The sequence below is a fragment of the Entelurus aequoreus genome, linkage group LG03, assembly GCF_033978785.1.
Source record: "Entelurus aequoreus isolate RoL-2023_Sb linkage group LG03, RoL_Eaeq_v1.1, whole genome shotgun sequence".
Taxonomy (NCBI): domain Eukaryota; kingdom Metazoa; phylum Chordata; class Actinopteri; order Syngnathiformes; family Syngnathidae; genus Entelurus; species Entelurus aequoreus.
In genome coordinates this window covers 81,571,813-81,590,244 of record NC_084733.1, presented here as the reverse complement: position 1 = coordinate 81,590,244, position 18,432 = coordinate 81,571,813, and the positions used below count along the sequence as shown (strand labels likewise).

The following is an 18,432-nucleotide window of genomic DNA, read 5'->3' as shown; positions in this document are numbered from 1 at the left end:
AAAGTCTGAGTTCCCACAGCTCAGCCCAGCGCATTCATCACGAGGAGCAGCCTTCGGGCTCTTTGAACGGCGACCATCGTCTTCCGAATTTGTCGATAGACCAGAGCAGCGCTCAATCCAATCATCACCTGTTATCACAGTTCCAAATAGGTAGATATCTTCATTGAAAGAATCGCCGGGCACACAACCCGACACTTCTCCCAAGAGTCCCGCATGGATCCAGCAGCAAACGTTCCGTCAGAACAGGCAGGTCCCCCCAAATTTTATATTTTAGATTTCAGTAAACTGTGCTAAGGAGAGGCTCTTATAAAGTTAGGACAAGACAAGGATAGAGACAGGAGAGGGAGTGGAATGTGTCCGCCTTCGTTGAGAGCCAAGCATGATAATTGTTCATTTTCACAGAAAAAATAATAATTGAACAACTTATTTCTCCTGATTTTGTTTCAGTAGAAAATGAATTCATGTTTAGTGAAAAAGGTATAAATATGGTTTCACTGGGGCGGCCCTAGTCATGTTCGTGTCTTTCGGTTTTTGTAACATAAGCTTGAGCTCCTTAGATGAGCGGCGGGGATAAAAATAAAAACATCTATCAATGAAATCTGGGATTTGTGCGGACGTTTTAAAGCCATCAGGTTGTGATTGTTGTGTGTTGTTGCAGCGTGCAGCAGTGGGCGTCCGTCTTCTCCACGCAGCTGAGAGATCTTTCCAGCAAGTACTCAGGATCTCTGCTCCTGCAGAAGGTAAGCCCCACTTTGATGGCAACGAGATGTTTAAGACAGTGCCGTCCCTAATGAGCTGTCACTCTGGCTTTTATCGTATTGGCCTCTTCGTCGTCCTGCTCTTCATTTTGTTCTCTTCAGTGTGCTAATCCACTTTGAGCCTCTTAACCCAGAGAAAGTGACCAGATGATCTGTGACAGGATGAGGACAGTGGACGTCATGTTAGGGCATGCATGTGCTGCCTGATTGGCTGGTGTCCCTCTCGCGTCCAAACCCCAAACTTTAAATGCAGTGTTTCTCACGCCCCGTCGAGGGGGAAGAAAACATTTCAAAGCCCCCACTCTCCACCACGACTAGAAATAGTAGGGATGCACACAAAAAATCGATCATCCCAAATAGAGTCATTATTCTCCCCCACACACCGCCCAAAAAATAGAGAGATTTTCTATATAAATTATACAAAACCCAAAACCAGTGAAGTTGGCACGTTGTGTAATTTGTAAATAAAAACAGAATAACATGATTTGCAAATCCTTTTCAACTTATATTCAATTGAATAGTCTGCAAAGACAAGATATTGAATGTTCCAACTGAGAAACTTAATTTTTTTTTGCAAATCATTAACTTAGAATTTAATGGCAGTTCACTATCTTATTTAATGACAGAAGTGTTCTTTGATTGCAATAAGAATGTATGTTTCATAAGATTTTCTGTTAAAATAGAGACAATAATGACCTTTTTTTGCGGTCCCCTTTATTTTGAAAAGTATCACAGTATCCAAATACATTTTGGTACCGGTACCGAAGTATTAGTATCGGGACAACCATGACCTGTGGCGGTGGGGGCGTGGCTATGGGCGTGGTCATGGGCGTAGTCACCATGACATCATCGAGTAATTTGCATAATTTACTACGATGATTTGATTTTCTCTAAAAAGGCTCAAAAAATGTATACTTACTAATTAATAATAACAGTTTTGTTTTAAACGTCCATCCATCCATTTTACAATATAATTACAACACTTTATGTACATATTTATATACAGATTTGAACAATAAGTTATTAACTGAAATATATTTATTAATTGTGGTTCTTACAAAAAATATATCTTATAAAATATAAAAGCTAAAATGTCTCAAAGCTCTGCCCCTTTAATTAGTGCATACTAAATAATTTAACTTTAGCCTACTACTACAACCATATTATTTACCAGCAACATAAAGTGAAACAGAGGCAGAGGTGTCCTGCCACAGTCAGTAACAAATAAACAGAAAACAGTAGTGGTGGTAGATAGACACAGAGCTTCATCAAACATCTGATCCACTGAACAAAGAGCTCCAAAAATCTAGACTGCCATCAGTTTTACTCCCTACACTTAACCATGTGTTTCCTACTGCCTGCAGACTTTGCACCCTTTGTTATATACACATGTTGTGTTTATAATATAAATACATTTAATAAAGTCAAATACAAATAAGGCAACAAGAGAAGTATCCTACACTTCTCTTTTGTAAAGTAAATCTGAACAGCCGATATGGGCATCTACATCAACTATATGATTTGCCTGAGAATCTAGAGAGGACAAAAAAAAAAAAAAATATATATATATATTTTATTTTATTTATTTTTTATTTTTTATTTTTATTTTTATTTTTTATTTGTGGCGGACGTAATTCTTTCGTGGCGGGCCGCCACAAATAAATGAATGTGTGGGAAACCCTGGTATATATATATATATATATATATATATATATTTACACATATATGTATGTATTTTTTTATCAATTATGACTCGATTTTGGATGAGAAAGAATCGCGATTTGCATGTGAATCGATTTATTTTTTTTCACCTCTGCTATTATAGTCATGGTGGAGAGAAAACAAATATTAGGCCATCTCCATGCAACCAGAAGGAGCTTTTCTAACCTGTACCAAGTGTTAACAAATAATACATTGCGAGAATCAGTTTGAATAGAGAATTGTGTTGAATTGAATCGTCACCCTGAGGATTGTTCGGTGCCCAAAGGTTCACACCTCTAAAAAATGTGTATCATTTGTCTACAAAATTGTTATAAGTACACCTCTGCATAACATTGTATCCTTATTAACAATAGAGAAAAGAAAAAACTATATATCAACTTCCAACAAACAAACATTAATATTGTTTTTTAGTCTGTAACAGAAAAGATTCAAAGTGCATTAATTTGCCTGAAAAAAATAAAATAAAATAAAATCTCTATTCAAGCTATAAACCTATTTTGACCGACTTGAACCATTTGATACTGAAAAATGTAATTAAATAAACTCAATAATTAATACATTCAAATTGATCAGCAACATTAACTAAGGAGCACAATAAATAGAACACTTTAACCTACAAAACAAAAATGAATAAAACATTTTTATTAAAATGAGGAAATCAGGATTAATGGCTTCAACAAGCATGTTTTGTAGTGCACAGCTTTTCCAAGCGGGGTTTGAGGTATGATACTGCACGATACTGATAAAGCATGGTCCCCACGGTCCCACTGTTAAAGAAGAAGTGTCCTGCTCTCAGCAGCTGTATTTGGCAGCCACACGCCAACTAGCATACATGGACTTTCTTCTATCCTGACAGAAACTGAAGGACGTGGAGTCCATCATCAAGGTGGTGGAACTGGACGGGCAAGACCTGGTGAAGGACTTTGCTGCCGAAATAGAGCGCATGCTTGGGAGGAAGATGAAATCTGTCAAGGTGAGCGACAGTGAAAGCATCCTAAAATATGTCTCCATCATCAGCTCCTGAAAGATGTTTTCTTCATCTTGTTTGTGTCCTTCAGAGGTTAGCGGAGTCCGCAGAAGACGCCGACCTGTACCACGACTTCAACGCTTCCTTACAGGTGGCTGTCCCTTCAAATCATATTTGACACCACTGTCAACAGTGCTGAGTCATGTTTTTGCTTCCTAAACGCCACACTGGTGATTGGTTGCCGACTGCTAACTTCATCAAGTAATAATAACAATAGTTAGGAAGTTCTCCCATAACCGAAATGGTCTGTGGGATGGCATCATGCTGAACATCATGCCAATACCTTTGTGCAGGGGTGTCCAGCAAGGGCCGCGTATCTAAAAATTAATTGCTGCGGGGGCCACTTAGACACTTTTTGTCCAATAAAGATACTTAAAACAAAAACAATATAGATCTATCAGTATATGCTAAACTATCTGAACACAACATCCACATCTAAGCTTTGTGCATTTTCTACGTAATTCTGCCCTAAATTAAGCATTTTCAACCATAAAAATTACTAAATGAAAATATATATTTTTTTAATACCAGTACTACAGTAGTATTGGCCACTCGATGAGACCAAAGCCATTAGACCGCACTGTTCAGTATTGTGGCCACTGATTGGCTCAGCCTCAGGCAGCATTACTAACTATTAACTGTTACTAGAAAACATGCAAACTTTTTTTTGACAATTTTGCAGCCAAACACCTCAGTCATATGCCGTATTTTTCGAACTATAAGTCGCAGTTTTTTTCATAGTTTGGCCGGGGGTGCGACTTATACTCAGGAGCGACTTATGGGTGAAATTATTAACACATTACCTAACTAACTAGCATGTAGCTAACTTTTTTAGCCAGTTTTGCATGCATATGCTTCATAGTCATCTTACCTGGTACTTGACACATTCTAACTACTATCACGCTAACTTTTTTAGCTAATTTTGCATGCATATGCTTCATAGTCATCTAACCTGGTACTTGACACATACTACTAGCAAGCTAACTTTCTTAGCTAATTTTGCATGCATACGCTTCATTGTCATATAACCTGGTACTTGACACGTGCTAACTACGAGCATGCTAACTTTTTTATAGCTAATAGAGATGAACTTGCATGTAAAATGTCTGATGTAAGCTACGATACAAGCAGATGTCTTGTGCAAAGCTGGACATTAGTGATGGGATCGGCAGTTCTTTTGACTGTACTGAATCACTAGAATCAGTTCCTTAAATTGATTCGTTCAAAAACTTTGTTCACCGAATCACCCCCCCCCCCCCAAAATAAAAACAAATTGGGGGGGGCGTGCGTAGTACAGACAGTACAGTGCAGACATTCGCGCACTGCGTAGGGACTCGCGTTAATCCAACAACAACAACAGTTGCAGTAGAAGGGATAATAATAATAATAATAATAATAATAATAATAATATGAATCAGAATTGATCCCCAAGGAGAAATTTATTTTTGTTACAATAACTGTGTAAATAATAGCCTATGTATGTGTACATACATTAGTTATTATTTTTATTTTAAATCTTCTCAAAACAGCCTGCTTACACTTTACCCCCCACCCCTTCTTTCTGTCTCCTCTACTAGTCTACTCTCATTTTGTTTTCATGTACGTGGCTTGTTTTCATGGGATCAGCAGTTCTTTTGACTGTACGAATCACTAGAATCAGTGACTGACAACGCCACACTGTGGCCGCAGTTCATTACGTGTACCGAATCTCTTCTGCAGTTCTTTTGACTGTACGGATCACTAGAATCAGTGACTGACATCGCCACACGGTGGCCAGTTCAGTACGTGTACCGAATCTCTTCTGCAGTTCTTTTGACGGTACGGATCACTAGAATCAGTGACTGACAACGCCACACAGTGGCCAGTTCAGTACGTGTACCGAATCACTTCTGCAGCAGCAGTACAGTTTAATTGCAAATCAGCATTATTATAATGACGATGATAGCTACTAAACAACAACAACAACAACAGTTGCAGTAGAATGGATAATAATAATAATATTAATCAGAATTAATCCCCAAGGAGAAATTTATTTTTGTTACAATAACTGTGTAAATAATAGCCTATGTATGTGTACATACATTAGTTATTATTTTTATTTTAAAACTTCTCAAAACAGCCTGCCCTACACGTTACCCTCCGCCCCTCACCCTCGCGTCGCTGCTGCTCAGCCTGCACGGATTTTCTTTAACTTTATGTGTTGAGATAATGGGGACGTGTGTTTGTTTTCATGTGGCTTGAGTCAACATTAGCCGTAAGCTTGGAGAATGAATGGAGAACGGATGCCAATGGCATGAAACATATCCCCGCGACGGGGGAAGAATCACTCGCGGCATTGGGGCAAGCAGAGCAGAGAGCGAGAGCGTTGACGTTCACTGAGTGATTCATGTCGTTAATCCGCGGTGAACGAATCGTTCGCTCAGTCCCTCCCCCCGCCCTCTCATTGGCTGCGTCGTTCGCCGACGTCGAGGGTTCAGTGAGTCACAGAATGCGCCAGTTCCACTCATACCGGCATGGTCGCGGCGGAGCTCAACTGAACTGAGAAAGGAACGAATCAGTTCATGAAGTGATTCGGTTCAGTACGTTCACTCAAAAGATTCGTTCTTTCGAACGAATCGTTCGCGAACGACACAACACTACTGGACATGAGCCTGACTTGATAAATTATTGTCGCCACTGGTGTGGCCAAATAACAAATTACCACTCCACTTCAACTTAAAGACAGCATGAGTCTGACATACGGTTAATAATAGGTTAGTATCGTTCTCTCTTTGACTGATTTCCCTTGAGCAAACCTTTTCTAATATTAGAAAATGAAAAAAGTAACACGATACATTTAATTACATAAATACTACGGTTCATGCTGATATCGTATCAAATTAATATCTGTATTGGTATTGTGTCGGGAATTAAAAGGTTCTATCGGGACACCCCTAGTTTAGGTTAATTGTATTTTTAATTTAATTTATTTGATATTTCTAAATATATCCTGTCCAGCCACTCAGGCAAATCATATTGTTCATGTAGTTAAGGTATTTATTTTTTGACACCACAAAATTCTTTTGGAATAACTTGTTGCATGATTAGATATTTTAATTTTCCTTGCTTGCAAATCGTAAGTCCGGGTGACAATATCGGATATCGGTCTGATAATGTAAAATGTCTGATGTAAGCTCCAATACAAGCAGATGTGTTTGTAATTTTCCTGAGGGAACTCTCCTGAAGGAATCAATAAAGTACTATCTATCTACTATCTATCTATTTATAAAGATCAAAATAAATGCATTTGTGTACAAATATGTTTTATATCAAAATTGAAAGAACACATTCATTTAACTATTTAGATAAAGTGCTTTATTGACACGTATTATTTCCAGGCTTGCACGGGACACTTAAAATGATGTGGCGGGCCAGATCAGACCTACCTGTGATGTAGCCTTTAAAGTCACGCCTTCAAAATAAAAGCACGGCAATAAAATATCAGTCATTAAAATTAAATTAAATGATGTGGCGGGCCAGATCTGGCCCCCGGGCCTTGAGTGTGACACTTGTGCCTTAGTGGCTGTGATGACACGGAAGCAATATGCTTGGCTGCTGAGTAGGTGCCGTTATTGTCTGCTACATTAAAGAATGTGTTGAGTTGAGGGTGAGGTGTCGTCTTGTGGCTTCTTGTCAGTTCGACTACTACAACTCCATGCTCATCAACACGGTGGACGAGGACGGCAACTTCGTGGACCTGGGCGGCGGGTTCGCCCTGGAGGTGAACGAGCACTTCAACAAGATGCCCGTCAACACGCTGCAGAGCAACATCCAGGTGCCCACCAACGTCTACAACAAAGGTGAGAAGTCACGCAGACAAACAGAAAGACACAAGCCGGCCGGGGTTTTAACGACGCGCTCTCGTACCGCCGCACGCTAGATCCCAACATCCTCAACGCCATCTACAACTCAGAAGCGCTCAATGACGTATTCATCGGCAACTTCCTGAAGGACCCCACGCTGACCTGGCAGTACTTTGGCAGCTCCACTGGCTTCTTCAGGATCTACCCCGGTAGGCTGGCACACTCACACGTGTGGATGGGGCAGTCTTGTACTACTTCAAATAGCCTACATGGCCACCAGGGGGCAGAGTGCTGCCTGAACCATAAGCCAAAATGCTTCAAAAGCAACTGTAAACAAAGTCATGTTTCAGGCATCAAATGGACTCCAGACACAAACGGGGTGGCAGCTTTTGACTGCAGGAACAGAAACTGGTGAGTTTTTATCTTAAACCTTCAGATAGTTTCCTCTATTGTCTCGTTAAAAAAAAATATATATATATAGATATATATATATGAAATTTTCGAATAAATCGAGATTTTTACTTGTACAGATTCCTAATAGATTAAAAGAAAAAAATCAAAAATCGTTTTGTTTTTTTAATGTATATATTTGTTCAAATTTGTTCTATCCACCTTATTTGTATTTGACTTTATTACATGTTTGGGTGGAATTTTATTAAACCCAACTAAGTTTCTTTTAAGTAATAAATAAATGTATCAGAGCTGTTATCAATTTTATGGAGGAGTGTAGTTAATTATAGAACTGGCACCCAATGTTATAAAAAATATATATATATATATATTTATGTTTATAAATATATATATATATATATATATATATATATATATATATATATATATATATATATATATATATATATATATATATATATATATATGTATACTGTGTGTGTGTATATATATATACATATATATATATATATATATATATTGTATGTATACTGTGTATGTATATATATATAATAGTTCAACGCTTAAATCCCTAGATCAGGGGTGTGCAAACTTTTTAAATGGGGGGCCGCAATGGGCTTAAAAAATTTTGGCCGTGGGCCAAATGCATGCAAAATAACTAATATATATATATATATATATACTCCGGCTTCCTCCCACCTCCAAAAACATGCACCTGGGGATAGGTTGCTTGGCAACACTAAATTGGCCCTAGTGTGTGAATGTGAGTGTGAATGTTGTCTTGTCTATCTTTGTTGGCCCTGCGATGAGGTGGCGACTTGTCCAGGGTGTACCCCGCCTTCCGCCCGATTGTAGCTGAGATAGGCCCCAGCGCCTTCGCGACCCCGAAGGGAATAAGCGGTAGAAAATGGATGGATGGATGGATGTATATATATATATATATATATACCGTAATTTCCGGACTATAAGCCGCTACTTTTTCCCCTCGTTCTGGTCCCTGCGACTTATACAAGGGTGCGGCTTATTTACGGCCTGTTCTTCTCCGACACCGACGAAGAGGATTTCGGTGGTTTTAGTACGCAGGAGGAAGACGATGACACAATGATTAAAGACTGACTTTTCATATACCGGTAGGCTGGTTATTTTGATAACGTACAGGTGAGCACTTTGTATTACTTTGCACCGTTGTATTATTTGTACTCTGCACGAATGCTGTTCGCCATGTCAAAGATGTGAAAGTTTGATTGAATGATTGAAAGATTTATTGTTAATAAATGGGACGCTTTGCGTTCCCAAACAGTCATCTCTGTCCCGACAATCCCCTCCGTGGTAGCAGGAACCCCTATATACTACGGTATTTACACATCAAAACCCTGCGGCTTATAGTCGGGTGCGGCTTATATATGGAGCAATCTGTATGTTCCCCTAAATTTAGCTGGTGCGGCTTATAGTCAGGTGCGGCTTATAGTCCGGAAATTACGATATATATATATATATATATATATATATATATATATATATATATATATATATATATATATATATATATATACTGTGTATGTGTGTGTGTGTGTATATATATATATATATATATATATATATATATATATATATATATATATACATATATATATATATATATATATGTTAGTTATTTTGCATGCATTTGGCCCACGGCCAAATTTTTTTAAGCCCAATGCGGCCCCCCATTTAAAAAGTTTGCACACCCCTGATCTAGGGATTTAAGCGTTGAATTAAAAATTCCAAAAAATAACACATGACATATTTTTTTAATTTTTATGACTGAGACCCTTTAGGGTCCCTGCGACCAAACATGAGGGGAGCCCTAAAGGTAAAAAAAAAAAAAAAATCTAAAAATGAAAAATTAAGTTGGCATGCTTTGATTTTTTTCAATATTTGGCCCTCAGTGGAAAAAGTTTAGACGCCCCTGCTCTAGCGTTGTACAAGCTACGTGACGCGAAAGCATGCGTGTAGTCATTACTTGAACAAACCTGTGTTCACCTCACTGCAGGTTTTGAGGATTGTAACACAGTTGAGTGTAGAAGCTTCCCTCACCATCTTACACACCTGGTTACTTGTATACTGCTGTGTTGCTATAATAATATTGTCTAGTCCTGTTTGCTGGTCACGCTGATACGTGCGTGCGTGTGTCCGTCAGGTACATCCAGGCGGCCACGTCCCCCAAGGACATCATCATCATGGTGGACATCAGCGGCAGCATGAAAGGTTTGAAGATGACCATCGCCAAGCACACCATCAACACCATCCTGGACACGCTGGGCGAGAACGACTTTGTCAACGTCATCGCGGTGAGACCCGCACACACGTGTGTGTCTTCTGTCCCGACGACCCCGCGTTCACCTTTGGTGTGTGCGTTGCAGTACACGGACTACGTGCGCTATGTGGAGCCGTGCTTCAGAGGAACTCTGGTCCAGGCTGACTTGGACAACAGAGAGGTAAGGAGGTCATCCAGGGGAACTGTCATTCAAGTGTAAAACCAAGGCAAAGATTTCAGAATAGGACTAAATGTCCTCACCCTTTGACCACAGACACATTAAGTAGAGATCCTTGCGCCGATAATCAGCCCGGCCAAAAAATGACCTACATAGTATATTGTATAATTCAGGGGTTCTCAACCTTTTTGACCTCGGGGCCCAACTTTTCCACTACAGAGGGGCCCAGCCTCCACTCAAATATTAACACTCTTGATTTTATTGGTATTCAATAATTATATCCCACCTACTTACAGTTTACAACCTTGTCAAATGATTTGAAACCATGTGTTACCCACAAAGATTGCAATCTATTCAGCACATAAAACTTAGGCTTAGGTCAGACTGATTAGAAAAATAAGTCTTAAATTTAAATACAATTATGTTGCATCAAAATAAATACACCAAGTTAGTAATGAATATGTTTCTTAACTAAACTTTTAATAAAATTTAAGTTTCACCACTTTAGTTTTAATTGTTGCGCCTATGACTTTAGTACCAGGCTTCTTCTGTTTGTTTGATATTGTCATTACTGCCACAAGTGGTACAAAAGTGTACTACAACTGGGTACCGCTGCGGCCCATACGGACTACAGCAGGGAAACAGATATTTTTGGGGGGCCCTCTATTTTTTGCTGGTAAATTAAACACAACATTAGTGCCGCATAAAACATTATCCCAGCAGGCACAAGACATTGAAACAACGGTGAGACCTTATTGAATTAGGTCCTGACGTTGAGCAACTCAAACACAACGTTGAAACAACATGCTTTTTGACGACGTTTAAGCAATGTTGGGTTCTGACGTTGATTTGACCATTAAATTTTGGTCATTTCCCAACCAATCTTCTGCAACACAATCACAACGTTGAAACAACATGCGTTTTGACAACGTTTATTCAATGTTGGGTTCTAATGTTGATTTGACCATTGAAATTTGGTCATTTCCCAACCATTGTTCTACAACACAAATAGAACATTGAAACAACATGCTTTTTGTCGATGTTTATTCAATGTTGGTTTGTGATGTTGGTTTGACCATTAAATTATGGTCATTTCCCAACCGATATTCTACAACACAAATACAACGTTGAAACAACATGCTTTTTGACAACATTTAATCAATGTTGGGTTCTGACGTTGATTTTACCATTGAATTTTGGTCATTTCCCAACCAATATTCTACATCACAAATACAACATTGAAACAACGTGCTTTTTGACAACATTTATTCAATGTCGGATTCTGACGTTCATTTGACCATTGAATTTTGGTCATTTTGGTCACCAATATTCTACAACACACATACAACGTTGAAACAACATACTTTTTGACTACATTTAATCAATGTTGGGTTTTGACAGTGATTTGACCATTGAATTTTGAGAAGAAGAAAACATTTTGTCCAAGCCTGGGCCCCTGGACAGGGGGTTTAGACTGAGGCCAAGGAGAGAAAAAACCTCATAGCCATGGCACACATAAGCATGTGTGTAAAAGGGAAACATCACACATCAAAGAACACAAAGGACATTAAAGACATTAAAAGAGCAGAGCTGATGCAACCAGCCATTTCTACATACAGCTACAAAAGTTAAACAACAAAAACAATTATTTAAAAACATATACACTGTGGTGTATTCATGTACATGTATTTAATGTCGGGTTCCTACGTTGATTTGACCATTGAAATTTGGTAATTTCCCAACCCACAACGTGGATCCAACGTTAGACATCAACGTTGTCTCAATTTACAAATACAACAATTATTTCAAAGTCAGTTTTAAAGGACAATCAACGTTTTATCAATTTCTTGTGCCTGCTGGGATGTCACTGCTGGTCCCATCTTTCCTAAAAAAAAATTGTTAAAAAAACTATTTAAAGCCTTGTCCAGATCCATCCATCCAGCCATCTTCTTCCGCTTATCCGAGGTTGGGTCGCGGGGGCAGCAACCTAAGCAGGGAAGCCCAGACTTCCCTCTCCACAGCCACTTCATCCAGCTCCTCCCGGGGGATCCCGAGGCCTTCCCAGGCCAGCCGGGAGAGATAGTCTTCCCAACGTGTCCTGGGTCTTCTCCGTGGCCTCCTACCGGTCGGACGTGCCCGAAACGCCTCCCTAGGGAGGCGTTCGGGTGGCATCCTGACCAGATTTATTTACTTTTTACTTTTTAAATTCGATCTCAATTCTGTACACTGCTGCTGGAATTTAAATTTTCCTGAGGGAACTCTCCTGAAGGAATCAATAAAGTAATATCTATCTATCTATCTATCTAGATGCCTGAACCACCTTGTCCAGATGTTTACTGTCATACTATTCATGTTTAAATAAATTTTGCTGCAAGTGAATATCGGCTCCAAATATCTACTACCAATAATCAGTTTCGGTATCTGCCCTGAAAAAAACATATTGGTTGATGTTTAACATGAAGTCTAAATTCATTATTGTTACGATGAACTGAGCAGCATGTCCTGCTCTATGGTTATCATCACTTCGTCATGGGAGCCATCGAGCGGGGAAAAAAGTGTAAATCGTGCATGTTCCTATGACAACGTCTCTCCGTGTCCGTCAGCACTTCAAGATGTTGGTGGACGAGCTGCACGTGAAAGGCGAAGCAAAGCTCAAGAACGCCATGAAGGAGTCCTTCAAGATCCTCAACGAGGTGGGCGTGTCTCTCAGGTCAGAGGTCAAGCTCCTCCTCTTTGTTGTTCAAAGTGTGTGTGCGTGTGTGTGTGTGTGTGTGCAGGCACGGGCCAACGGTCTAGGCAGCATGTGCAACCAGGCCATCATGTTGATCACAGACGGCGCCATGGAGGACTTTGAGTCCGTCTTCGAGGAATTCAACTGGCCCGAGCGCAGGGTGGACACTCCTTACCAACTTCCCGTCCTTACTCTTGTCGGCGCCATGTCCGATGTTGCTCCTCAGCAGCTGCGTGTGTCTCCTCAGGTGCGAGTCTTCACCTACTTGATCGGCCGAGAGATGACGTTCGCCCAGAACACAAAGTGGATCGCCTGCAACAACAAAGGCTACTACACGCACATCTCCACGCTGGCCGACGTGCAGGAGAACGTCATGGAGTATCTGCACGTGCTCAGTCGGCCCATGGTCATCAACCACGACCACGACATCATCTGGACGGAGGCCTACATGGACACTGTGGTGAGCACTCTTAAAGTGACAGTACGCCATTTTTCCTCCATCTTCATCATCATCTTCTTCTTCCACTTCACGTCTTCATCCTGCCATGATCCCCGCATCACCCCACCAGCTTCCCAACACCAAGGAGGTAAAAAAAAAAAAAAGATGGCTTCTTCTCAACATTTGTAGTCCTTCATTCCTCATTTTAATGTTGTCATCAATCAAGACCAAAGCAATCAAACATCTACCAAAGTTCTTTGTCATCGGGGGTGTCAAACTCATTTTCACTGAGGGCCACATCGCATCAGAGGGCCGTTTGTAGCAGCCAATAATATATAACTTTGCCTATGCATTTAATTTTTATATATATTTTTTACGTACACTCTAAAAAAAATTTTTTTTAAATCTGTAGATTTTACAGTAAAACCTTGCAACTGTCACCAGAATTTTACTGTAAAATATAGTATTTTTTACAACATATTAGTGAAAAAACACTGTTTTTGAAAAATAAAAAAAGGACATTTTAGTCACCAGAATTTTACTGTAAAATATACAGGTTTTTTTTATAACATATTGCTGTAAATGGAAAAACAGTACCACAGTTTTTTAACAGTAAAAACATGGCAGCTTAATCACCAGCATTTACTGTATAATTTACGGTGTTATGTAAAACATTACTGTAAATCAGGGGTGTCAAAACCTTTTCCACCGAGGGCCGCACACTGAAAAATTAAAACATGCGGGGGCCATTTTGATATTTTTCATTTTCAAAACCCATACGAGACATAGATTTTTTTAACCTTCAGGGCTACCCTCAAGTTTTGTCACGGGGACCCCAAAAAAATAGTTAAAAATAAGTAATTATTTGTTTTGAATCATTAATATTCAACACTTAAATTTCTAGATCAACTTGATATCCATATTTCACTAGAATTTATTTTTTTTTATGTTTCATGACCTTTTTGTCAAAGAGAACCCTGTTTTTATGGTAAAACACAAACCATGCGATATTTAAAAAAAATGTTAAAGTGTAATATTTAAAGTGAAGTAATTAGATCCTTAAATAGATCAATAATTCATAATATTATTGATTTGTATTCATTATTTTTTGTGCAATGACAGTTTAAAAAAAAAATCCTACAAATTATTTAGAAAAAGTGAATACCTTTTTATTTCAACACTTAAGTCTCTAGCTCGACTTCAGATCTATTTTTCGATTATACAACAGTTTTTTTATTTGTTTTATGCCCTTTTTGTCAAAGAAAACTTATTTTTTTAAACCACAAGCTCACAAATTATGTAATATTTTCCCCAAAATATATCTTAAAGTAGAATATGTGATGTGAAGTAATGAAAGCCTTAACTGTGTAAATAATTCATAACATAGATTTTGATTTATTATTATTTTTTGAGTAATGACGGTTTTAAAGTAAAAAAAAAAACAGCCTGCGTTGCAGTTTTGTTTTATTAGATTCAACATTGCAACTTTTTCTTCTTACATTTCATCGGTTTGCTCTTTTTTTCCCCTTTATGTTTTTTTTTTGTTCTGTTATTTTTAATAGTATGCATTGAATGTGCCGCAGACCATTAAAAAAATAGCTGAAGGCCGCAAATGACCCCTGCTGTAAATGGAAACACAGTACCACTGTTTTTTTTCTCAATTCTGGCGACTGAGCTGCCAGTTTTTTACCGTAAAGAAACATGGTACCGTTTTTCCACTGACACTAATACACCGTAAAAACAACCGTAGATTTTATGATTAAAAAAAACTGGCAGTTCAGTCAACAATATTTAACCGTAAAAATACAGTGTTAGTGTAGTTGATTGTCCGAAGCTTAAGCAGGCAACAAAAGTAGTTTAGTACAACAAATTTATTTACCCATTATCAGAAGTGCAGGTTGAATTAAGTTGTCCGTGCAAGCAGACACAATGTACTCCAGAGCACACAAGACACACACAAGCCAAAATCACCCCCGAGTTCCGGTCTTCTGCGATTTTTTATATGTCTGTTGTGCGTCATCGTTCCTTATCGAGTGCGTCAATTTCTTGTTTGCTTTTCCTATCTGTTCCATAACAACTTGAATCCTTTAGACAGTCAACACATTCTGTAGACAGGTTGGCACGACTTGATATTCACTTTTGTCCCACAACTGGTCCATTCAATGGCACAAAATACAAGAGTATTGAAAATGAGCGGACATTCTTAAAAGACAAGAAATATAGGTCAAAAGGTCAGAAATTCTACTACATAAGTTTATTACATTTAAGTGCTGCAAGAAAAAACACCATATATTTTACTGTAAAATCTATTGTCATTTTTACAGTGTACAATTTGATGAATTACTTGCTTTGAAATCATAAAACAAGCAGATATTTAGGTATTTATTTTATTTTGACATTTGTTTGGAAAATATTATAAAGTAATATTTATTGCAATATTGGATACTATTAAAGTTTAGTAAAAGTATGCAATACATATGTTTTTTGTCGAAAAGGAAAAAACTAATACTAAGGTTGTCCAAAAAAAAAAAAAATTCAAATGAATCGTGATTCTTATTTGTAGCAATTCTTAATCCATTAAAAAAAAAAAAATGTAATCTTTTTTTTTTTTTTACCTGTTCTGTCCAGCCACTTTAATATATGTTTGGGTAGAATTCTATTAAACAAAACCAGTTTTCTTTTAAGTAATATATACATTTATCAGAGCTGTTTATCTATTTTATGAAGTAATGTAGTCAATCATTCAACTAACCCCCAAAGTTTTTAAAAGATTAAGGATTTTGAATCGAGAATGGAATCGTTACCCCCAAGAATCAAATCAAATCGTGTTGAGCCCAAAGAGTCACATCCCTACCACAGGGGTGCATTGGGCTAAAAAAATTGGGTTTAGGGCCGAAAGCCGACTGATATATATACTGTATATATATTTATGTTTATATACATATACTATATTAATATAATAGATATATAATTAGATATTAAGAGTATGTGAAAGTTCGACTCCCTACCTTGTTTGTTTTCCGTGATGACCTTCTGACCGTTTTGTAATCAGTCAGAGGTAACAAGCAGCTAAAATGCGCTTAACATGGATAAGTGTGGAGAGTGTTTTTGTTTATTTTTCCCCATCATGCCTTGTCGTGGATTTAAATGGGTGTCCTTCTGAATTTTTCATAGTGATTGGACGGTTTTTCATATAAAATCCATAAAGTTCAGTGACAATGTCTGTTGACATTTTGTATTAGTTGGATTTTTGTTTGTTTGCACCATGACTAGGGAAGGTTGTTTGCATTAGGTTGCATAAGTAAGGGATCATCTCAGAGCATGAAAGGTAATTGTTTTGAAAAATGTAATTGTCCACTAGATGGCGACAAAAAGCAGCATCAAACATGTCAGACTGTTAAAATGAATGCAATCTCCCCGCGGGCAAGATTCCTTATTAAAGTTATGACGTCTAGCGGGCCAATTTGAAGACGTCGGGGAGCCGTAGTTTGGATACACCCTGCCCTAACAAATTTGTTTAGTAATAAAATATAAGGTACTTTATTGACGCCTGTTATTTTCAGACTTTCGCAGGCCATATAAAATGTGGCGGGCCAGATCTGGTCCCCGGGTCTTGAGTTTGACACCTGTGATGTACACCAAATTTCAACTTCCCGTCCTTCAAATGAAGCTGCTCTGTGTGATGCGAAGCTTGTTTGTTTTGTGCGTGTCAGCTCTTCAACACCAAAGCTCAGAGTCTCCTGTTGATGACGTCGGTGGCCATGCCCGTCTTCAGCAAGAAGAAGGAGACGGTCAGTTGCTTGTTTGTAGCAATGCTCGGTAGCGGTTTGCTTCTGTGGACATCAGTTTTCTGACTAGGGTTGCACAAAGAATCAAATTGTAATCACAATCACAAATTTAGCTGCCACTATTAAATTAATTTGGTCGTCTGCGATATTAAGATTTGAAAATCAAATCATGCCCTTTCACAGCTGCAGAAAAACAAGCCAGAGGTCATTGTGTCCAAGCGCAGAGCTCCATGACCTCGCCAGGCAGGCATTATTCAATTTTCCCCGGGCTGCTGCCGCCTCGTTTCACTGCCCTGACTTCCATGGAGTCTTAACGCGCAAAAGCTTAGTGGCCACATGCGTGGACAGCACCTTTTAGCTCTTATTTCCAAAATTGTGTACACTACTGAATTGGGGTCTTATGGCCGCTTATGTGGACACTTATACTGCCATCTGGTGGTGTCAGAAGAGTATAACATACAATGGAATTTGGAAAAAAAGTGTAAAAATAAGAATTAGCATGTCACTAAACATGAAGTACACGTTTGTGTACTTATGGACTAAGTAATTCATATCAAAAGATGATTCTTAGTTTTTATTCTAATTAGAGTCCAATAAGCCCAAATAGCAAAGAGAAATAAAAAAAAAGCATGTAAACAAACAGCTTGGGCCTTAAGAGGTTAAAGGAAATTGCACTTTTGGAACAATATTGTAACAAAATGTGGAAAAATTGAAGCGCTGTGAACACTTTCCGGCTGCACTGTAAGTGTTGTGAGAGTGCACGGAAAAATAACCCAGGCTGCATTCATTGTGTTTGTCGTCTTCTTGCAGAAGGAAGGCCAAATCCAAAACGTTCTTATAGTCTGGCAAACGGAGGGCAAATATTTCTTGAACAATATAAAGAATGTGTGGTATAGACAGACAAATATTTTCAAATATTTAGTAGTAATTCAATTGAGAGAAGGAACATGACAAAAATAATTGGTTTAATGGCACTAAAAACCGAGACAATGTATACAAATTGGGATGTATTTTTCTTGAAGATTTTCGCCAAAAGCAAACCCTACTAGATCCGGGACATATAAAAACTGAGGTTACTATGAATCCCAGTTATTTGTCCCTACCTTTCTCTTCAGCTGTCCCATGGGATCCTTCTGGGCGTGGTGGGCTCGGATATCCCCCTAATGGAGGTGATGAAGCTGGCCCCCAGATACATGGTCAGTGTCTTCTGTCTTTGTGCTCCATGACAAGATCATCATCC

General features: G+C 38.5%; 1 protein-coding gene across 1 annotated transcript in view; it reads left to right on the top strand.

Moving 5' to 3' along the window:
• The window catches only part of LOC133645965 (voltage-dependent calcium channel subunit alpha-2/delta-4-like), a 90,534-nt gene that overhangs the window by 22,860 nt on the left and 49,242 nt on the right, over window positions 1–18,432 (top strand). Inside the window, exons 5-18 of the mRNA XM_062040889.1 lie at window positions 659–740; window positions 3,337–3,453; window positions 3,539–3,598; window positions 7,184–7,346; window positions 7,427–7,558; window positions 7,700–7,760; window positions 9,940–10,090; window positions 10,163–10,237; window positions 12,838–12,927; window positions 13,012–13,125; window positions 13,213–13,425; window positions 13,535–13,552; window positions 17,118–17,195; window positions 18,308–18,388. Coding sequence (XP_061896873.1) covers window positions 659–740; window positions 3,337–3,453; window positions 3,539–3,598; window positions 7,184–7,346; window positions 7,427–7,558; window positions 7,700–7,760; window positions 9,940–10,090; window positions 10,163–10,237; window positions 12,838–12,927; window positions 13,012–13,125; window positions 13,213–13,425; window positions 13,535–13,552; window positions 17,118–17,195; window positions 18,308–18,388 — 1,435 coding nt within the window. The remainder of the gene's footprint in view (window positions 1–658; window positions 741–3,336; window positions 3,454–3,538; window positions 3,599–7,183; window positions 7,347–7,426; window positions 7,559–7,699; window positions 7,761–9,939; window positions 10,091–10,162; window positions 10,238–12,837; window positions 12,928–13,011; window positions 13,126–13,212; window positions 13,426–13,534; window positions 13,553–17,117; window positions 17,196–18,307; window positions 18,389–18,432) is intronic.